Source organism: Vombatus ursinus, unplaced genomic scaffold, assembly GCF_900497805.2.
Source record: "Vombatus ursinus unplaced genomic scaffold, bare-nosed wombat genome assembly UNPS02007344.1, whole genome shotgun sequence".
NCBI lineage: Eukaryota > Metazoa > Chordata > Mammalia > Diprotodontia > Vombatidae > Vombatus > Vombatus ursinus.
Window position 1 is genome coordinate 4,540,569 of NW_020947122.1, and position 8,689 is coordinate 4,549,257.

Below are 8,689 nucleotides of genomic sequence, written 5' to 3' on the forward strand. Positions count from 1 at the left end.
TGGTCTTCAGAGAGCATGTTCATCACCCTGAAGAAGTAGGATTGTAGGACTAAACTCATTCCATGAAAAGGGTCTGTGGAAGGCTTTGAACCTTCAGACAATAAGTGCTGCCAAGAACTACTGATGGGAAAAGGAAGAGCAGTACCGTGGTGAGCACTAAGGAAGTGAATAAATTCCAGATGGCCTATTCTAACTTACTGAGAGCCAATATGGATGGAATAAAGAAGAGACAAGAAAAGCAAAAACAAGAAGAGCAAAACAACACAGTGAGGGGCACTTGAATTCCTATTTTATTCCATCATCTAAACAGAACTCTGAAGACACTTAGCTGGTGGTACTGGCTTCTCTTAGGGCTGAAGGACTTCATGTGACGGAAAGAGGGTGTTACTTTAATGGCAGATCATCATTCAATCCTGTTTCAATTAACTGCAGGTTTATTGTTTACAAGGGCACCTGTGTGTGTGTGTGTGTTTGTGTGTGTGAGTCTTTTATGTGGCATCCACCCAGCCTCACCCCCTCTAAACTTTGTAGTATACCTGACCTGTGGTTTGTTCAAGTCACTTTAGCAATCTGTGTGGAGAACAATGTGTTATTAAATCTTTTGATATACCTTTCTTGAAGAAAAAAAAGATCGTAGGGAAAGAACCCTAGCAAAGACACTAGGCTGTTATAACCACCTCACAGGGCATGCCAGGGGAGGTGGGCCAAAAGTCACTACACTAGTAATGAGGCATGGATTAGGCTGTTTGTAGGAAAGATGTAAAGGAGGCAGTAGACAGAAGAGATACCACAGCAGAATTGATAGAACTGGGTAACTACTGGAAGGATGAGGCAGGGAGGTAAAAATTGATTATAAAATTTCAACCATTTTATACTATTATTGACCAAGCATTTTCAACCACCTCCTGTGTACAAACTTTTGCAGGCATGGAGGACACATAAACAAAAAAGAAAAGCCCCTGCTGTCAGGGAGTTTACATTCTACACGTATACAGAAGTATAAACATGCTAATTTGAGGAGGGAGAGAAAGTACTAACAAATAGAAGGATTGGATAAGGATCCCAATAGGAGGTCACTAAGGGAATCCTTGAATCTAAGAGGTGAGGAAGAAAAACATTCCAGGTATGCACCTTTGCATAAATGGGGAATTATATGAAATAAATATGGAGCTGTATTGTGAAGGGCTTTAAATGCCAACTAAGAAAGTTTGGATTTTACCTGATATAGTAGGGAGCCATTGAACAGGTTAGTTACACGGTCAGGCTTGTGCTTCTGAAAGATCATTTTGGCAACTATTTGGAAGACTGGTTGGGGGAAACAGGAAATCTTAAATCCAATTAGGAGGCCATTGCAATAGTCCCAGTGAGAGGTAGTGACCATGTGAGTAAAGAAAAGGGACCTATGGGGCAGCCAGGTGGCACAGTAGATAAAGCGCCAGACCTGGAGTCAAGAGGACCTGAGTTCAAACCTGGCCTCAGACACATGACACTCACCAGCTGTGTGACTCTGGGCAAGTCACTTAACCCCAATTGCCTCACCAAATAAAGAAAGAAAGGACAGAAGGACGGAAGGACGGAAGGACGGAAGGAAGGAAGGAAGGAAGGAAGGAAGGAAGGAAGGAAGGAAGGAAGGAAGGAAGGAAGGAAGGAAGGAAGGAAGGAAGGAAGGAAGGGGACCTATATAAAATACAGTAGATTATGGAGTATCAAGACTGAAAACTAATGGACATGAGGGAGTGAAAGGGAAGAGTTAAGGGTGATTCACCAAGATTGTAAACTTGGGCCAGTGTAGGGTTGTTGATGCCTTCAAAAGAGGATGAATTAGGAGGGTGGGGAGGTTTAGGGGGACAGGATACTGAGTTCCATTACAGACATGACTGAGACGCCTGTGGGACAGGCAGTGGTGATACAGGATTGGCACCCTACAGCTAGAAATCAAGGTAGGGAAGTGTTTCACGTGGAGATAACAGAACTATCAGGAGCTAATGAAGGAGAAGCCAAGGGAAGCTGGATTAGGGAAGAAGGCTGATAGAGCATTAGAGAACACTATGGTTAGGAAATTGGACATGTATGATGATCTATCAGAGGCAGACATGGTCAGACAGATGAACAGGAAAAAAACAGTATCACAAAAACTGGAGGAAGGGGGCAGCTAGGTGGCACAGTGAATAGAGCTCTGGCCTTGGAGTCAGGAGGACCTGAGTTCAAATCCAGTCTCAGACACATGACACTTACTAGCTGTGTGACCCTGGGCAAGTCACTTAACCCTGATTGCCTCACCAAAAAGCAAAAAAAAATTAAAATAAAAAAAATTTTTAAATGGAGGAAGAAAGGATCCAGGAAGAGTAGTAGCCAGCAGTGGCAAATGCTGCACAGAGGTTAAAAAAAGAGAGGGAGATAAAGATTAAGAAAAGGTCATTGGATTTAACAACTAATGACATCATTCATAATCTTGGAGAGAGTTAATTTTAGTTGAGTGGTAGGGTCAGAAGCAATATTGTAAGGGATTGAGAAGTGAGTACAGTACAGACAGCTTTTAATAAAATTTTTCCTCTGAAAGGGAAGAATGACATAGCTCTTATATATAATTACATACATGTATATAACTATTAATAGACTTGAGTGGATAGCAGAGTCAATCGAAGACGCAAGGATGCGGGAGACTTGGGCGTTATATTGACTTAAAATTTAGCTGCCCCATCTCTTCACAGGAGAAATCAATCAAGCTACTTCAGTGAACATTTTTCTGATTACTATATTCATCTGGGTGTATCTGATAGGCAGGCAAAATGTTGGGTACAACTCAAGCTTCTGGCTAATGTGGACATAGCAAAAACAATATTGAACCAGACAAGCTGCAAGTTAGGGGAATCAACAGATGAAAGGCAATAAAAAGACACCCTGATCTCACCTTTGTCTTTATGGCCAGAGATTGATGATGGTGGATACTTTCCTGCAAAGGCTAAGGTTAAGATAGTGGCGTCTGAGAAACATCTTCAGGGTGACTTTTTCCTCCAGCTCAATTACTGGGTTGCAATGAAATAATCCACATGCTATTCAATCACAGATCATTTTATAAGAAACCTAAAAAAGGCTCTTAGAAATTTTTTATTTGGGCTATTTCACAGGTACAACAATGCAAATATGAGTCCTGAATGGCTAATATCTATATGTTCTGTCCCTTTTAAGTGTGGGGATTATAACTGTCCAATCTGTAAGAAAAACCACTGAGGCAGAGCACTGAGCCAATGGCACTTAATTAAAGGGTCCATGATCCCCTCTAATGAAGCATACCTCAGATCTTCCTCAATTTTTGAGATGCCCTGGTCCCCAGGACCTTGTTTTTATAGGGTTTGATACCCAAATATGCAAAAGGCATGGTAAAATACAGAATCTCATTGGTTGATAGATCTTGCTTTTGAGGGCCAAAAATGATATTTCAGTGTTGGGGTGAAAATGGGGGATGGGATGAAGCATGGGGCATCTCCACTGACTAAGTTGTCATAAGATGGTCACCTGCTCAAGAAAGAGTGGTCGGGAAGTACAAAAATAAGTTAGGAGACTTTCCAAAGAATCAAGGCATCCCACCCATGCTGGGTTTGGACATGGAATTTGAGCAAAACAGGATGGAGATGTTTTTGTCAGCATTCTTGTGGCTGTACAAGTGAGCCTCATAACTTGACAAACAAGGACATTAAAGTTTTAGGCCCATTATAAAGACCTACTATAAAAACCTATCTTACCTAATTATCCCTATACGATTTATGTAAAGTACCAAACTGATTCATACTGATTGGAATAGAGTAGGAGACCAAATGAATTATTTCTCACATAGGCATTTTCAACATGTGAGCCTTTCAGAAGATACTGTCACAATAGTGTTCATTTACTATTTACTGCATTATATTTCAACCTATAATCCTAAAAACCACAATCAACAGATGTCCTAGAGAATCTTGAAAATGAGTTGCCTGATAATAGACTGTGCTATGAAATAATCTCCCAACTCTTCCATGGGCGATATAAATGATATTTTACTTCAACCAGAATAGGAATGTAAGAATTTTCAGCTTTGTTATGCTTACATGATGTGAATACAGATATCTGGCAGTTCTGTCTTAAAAATACACAGCCTCTCACTAAGTCTCAAGCAGGAGAATGAGACTGTGTAACACATTAGATGAGGTCATAGATTTATCTCCTTCACAATATGAAGAGAAAAATGTAAAAATTAACCAGGCCACTTCAATATAAGTCACAGGCAACTCACATTCAAACAAAACATAAACCAATTTTAAGGAAAAAAAGACACTTTACCAAACATAAGTTATACTTTAATATTTCAATCTGATACAAACAGCTCAAGTGAATTGTAACTGTCTGGCAGACACAAAATATTCTGACCTCACATTTTTTATTTTCTTTAAAACCCTTTTTCTCCTAGAAATATATAGCAAATGCATGACACATCAGAAAAAAAAATCATTAGCAATAAGAACAAGAGGAAATGTAAAGAATTATTAATACTCAGTGGGTACTTTTAAGATTTTTACTACTAAAGCAGGTAGCAAATTCTCTACACAATTATGACAGTGAATAAGTTTGTTGCATATTCTAGTGTCAACATTTGGATTTAATCCTTCATCTTTCCTCTCTCCATCTTTACTTAGTTTGCACCTCTATGATGGACTTAACATATTATTTTGCATTATAGTCATGTGTCTTCCACTAAAGTCCTATTCCAATGCCTCATGTTGTGGAGGTGACCTTATGTTCTACTAATGGAGCACAAACTCTGGCAGCTTCTACCAAGCTGAGAGAGTTCCAATTATGAGTCCAGTTACTGATTGCATGTCAGAGACGCTCATCACCAGAAGGCGTGGTGAAGACCAAATGATAAATACCTATCATAACTACTCATGAAGGCAATCAGCTGAGGTTTAGAGGGGTGGCAATTTGCACTGGGGACAAGAGGTACCTACTCTGATGGAATCACTGATCCTTTAAGTCTTACTTTGGGGCTCAAAGCTTGCATGTAAATTTCATGAGGGAAGGGATTGTTTAAATTGCTTGTGTCCTAGCAGCGTGTATTAGTGCTGTACAAAATAAATGCTAAATAAATCTTGGTTGAATTGAACTGAAATTATGAGAAAAACATCAATTAACACTAAGTGGTGAAAGAGTGTAATGAGGAAAAGAAAATAAAAACAATACAAAATATAAATGGAGACTGGACCCTGGTTTTTGTTGTTGTTTGTTTGTTTGCTTTTTTGGTCTATTTAATTTTACTAGCAGGAGATTGAGAAACTAATCTAATTTGGATTATGAAAACAAATCTTATCAACTAGTTTCCTCAGACTGTAGTTACATCTGGTAATTGTAACATAATTTTTTTCATTGCTTCCCAGAGTAGCAATGCAGATTGATAGATATTTTATTTTTCCTTCTCTCAACCAACATTCCAAGAAGAAAGTAAAGCTATCCTCTAATATATCAATCCATATGCTTTTATGTGTGTGTGTGTGTGTGTGTGTGTGTGTGTGTGTATATATATGGTAAATGTTATCATATATTTTATAATGAGTTACTGCATTCCCAAAGAGTGGTAACATCTTGATAACAACATTAAAAAACAATGCTGTTAACTGTATTCTGGAGCTGCAACAAAAGGTTTATAAAGTCTGATAAATTAAAATCTCTGAAGCATAATCAGGAAATACTCAAAAATGTAGACTCCTATACCCTAGTCTCTTTAATTAATAATCATCAACTGCAATACAGGCAATTTTAAAAGAAAGTGTTTAACAAAACAAGTTGTTCTTAATATATTCAACTGTAAAATCTCTGCAATGTCTTCTGATTGTTTCATGAATCCTGAACATTTCAGAATGTCGTTAAATTCAAAAAGCTAACAGAAATTATCTTCTATTTCTTCTGGACACATTCATGTTCATAAAGGGATCGTCATCATCCTGAAATGACAGACAAGTATTATTGTATTGGAAAGCTGTTCATACTTCTTTTAAGGTAAAGAGGCAGAATAGCTTACAAGGAACAAAGCACCAGAACTCTCTCATGTTCTTTCCCCTATATGTTACAGTCTCATTCTTCCAGCTCTAAGGCTTTCCCCGATCACAGAGGAATGAGGCTTTTATTTTCAATTCCTCCTCTCAAAAAAAAAAAAAAAAATGAGTAAGAGGCTACAGCAAGAAACACTCAGATGATAAAATAAAAGTTTTTTTATCATTGCTTCAAAAAGACTTTACTTGTTTTTTTTTTTAATCTGAGATTACACAAAGAAGACGACTTACATAAACATACATAGTGAGAGATTTATAAGGTAAATAAACTGCTTTCTAACCATATATGGGCACAAAATGAGTTTCAGGACTTCAAAAGTTTCTCTCTCTCTTCATATACATATATACACACACACACACACATACATACATATATGTATGTAATATAAACATTTACACACAAGCTTATAGGTATGCATATATACTATTTTACATATATATCCATATATGCATACACCTAAACAGCTATATCTAGTAATATATTAATACTCCACTAGTCAAACAAATAAAAAAAATGACAGGTGTGGATGACCCAAGAGAGCAGATAAATCCTTAAAGGATTTAAGGATTTATCTGCTCTTTATGTCCTCATATTCAAATAAAGACATAACTGTTCTGGGAATCTACATTCAATAAAATAATTACACTACAGAGAAGACCTAACTCAGGAACTATGATGTTGTCCAGTTTCCTTATCTTATGCTCCTGTTTAACATCTCTAGGGTTCTTTTCAGCTCTATGATGCCATGATCCATGATCTCCTTGTAACATAATCTAGGCTGGAAATAAAACAGCTAATCTCTTAGACTACAGAAAAGCAATAAGTCAGTAAATCTACCCTCCTTAATAATTTCTGGAACACGGGCATTGCTATGGTACTTTAATTCCAAAAGCTTTTCTTCTGGAACAATATAGTTAAAGCCAAATAAAGAGAACATGAGTACTAGACATCATCTAAGTAAGATAGTTAAATGACTGTCAATAAACTGTGTTGTCAATAAACCTAAAAGAAAGATTTTTTTTTTGAGATTAGTCCAATGTAGATAACCATACTATAGAAACCTAGAGATTAATTCAGAATGCATGATATGGCTAAGGGTCATAAAAGGTGGAAATTTAATTATAAAATTCCATAATTCATTATTTCTTTTTCTTTTAATTCAGGCAAATTATTTAAGTAAGACATTGTTCTGAATTGTTTTCTAGAAGATAAAAGTGTTGGCTAAATCTGACTCTATGATATTAAATGATTTGGCTCATAAACATACAATATGGGTCAGTGAGGGGGATGAATATCCTCATGTAATGTTGGGCCTAGTAAAATCTGGAAAGGCATGTCAATAGAATTGTTTTCAGCTTCAGCAATTAATAAAGATTGTCTACTAAGGTCTAGATGGGTTCCAATCTGCATTGACAGATGGAATATGCACACTGAAGAAATCATGGCTCCTTGAAGGATGAAAATGCAAATACTTCCATAGTTACGACTAACAAAAATTGTCTTAAACCAAAATAGAATTAATTTGCTAACTGGTCCTCTCATTCTGTGAACTTTAAGCAATGGTCAGTTTTTAACTATGACATATACTGATATACAATCTAACCAATAACAATATTATCAATACCACTATATATTTAAAACATAGCATTTTACTAGAGATAGCACTTACTAAACAGTTTCCTATCTATGATCCCATGTGATCTTTACAGAGAAGGATTTTACAGAAGGCTAAACTGAGGTGAAGTGATTTGCCAAAGGCTGCTACACAGGCATCTCTATTGACTAAGTGGTCATAAGATGGTCATCTACTCATGATGGACAAGAGAGAGTGGTCCAGAGGTAGAAAAATTAGTTGCGCGACTTTCCAAAGAATCGAGAAATGTTTGGGGCAGCTAGGTGGCGTAGTGGATAGAGCACTGGCCCTAGAATCAGAAGGACCTGAGTTCAAACCTGATCTTAGACCAGACACTTGACACTTACTAGCTGTGTGACCCTAGGCAAGCCACTTAACCCCAATTGCCTTGCAAAAAAAAAAAAAGAGAGAGAGAGAGAAATGCTGATTACCCCACCTGATTAAAATCAGAGGGCACACCATCATAGGATCTAAAGACAAGTACCCAAGATAAAAGGGGCAAGAAAAAACACAGTCTGGCGCCAACTAAACATGCTCAAATATACTAACTGAAAAAAACTGGCGAATCAGTCATAGGCTAGAAGTAAGTGTGAACCCAAGCTGCTTCCATTCTCTTCTCTTTTACTTCCATTAAGTCCCACCTAAAATCTCACCTCTATAAGAAGCTTTTCTGGACCTCCTGCACTGCAAGTATCTTCCTTTTGTGACTGTCTCCAACAGATCCTGTATGTATCTGGTTTGTACATAGTTATTTACATACTGTCTCCTCCACTGCACTGTCAGTTCCTTTAGAGCAAGGGCTGTTTTCTGCCTTTCTTTGTATGCCCAGCACAGTGCCTGGCACATAACAGGCATTTAACCAATGCTTACTGACATGACTATCCTCCCACTCAGCAGGTACTTCTTCTCTGAGGTCCTTGTTCAAACTTTCTTTCCACCATCCCTACTCTTCTTATTCACTACAAGCTTATTCAC

At 37.5% G+C, this 8,689-nt stretch overlaps 1 protein-coding gene across 1 annotated transcript in view; it reads right to left on the reverse strand.

Moving 5' to 3' along the window:
• Positions 1 to 4,073: 4,073 nt before the first annotated feature.
• MRE11 (MRE11 homolog, double strand break repair nuclease) overlaps positions 4,074 to 8,689 on the reverse strand; it is a 68,922-nt gene continuing 64,306 nt past the window's right edge. The window contains exon 20 of the mRNA XM_027849410.1: positions 4,074 to 5,972. Coding sequence (XP_027705211.1) covers positions 5,919 to 5,972 — 54 coding nt within the window. The 3' untranslated portion in view covers positions 4,074 to 5,918. The remainder of the gene's footprint in view (positions 5,973 to 8,689) is intronic.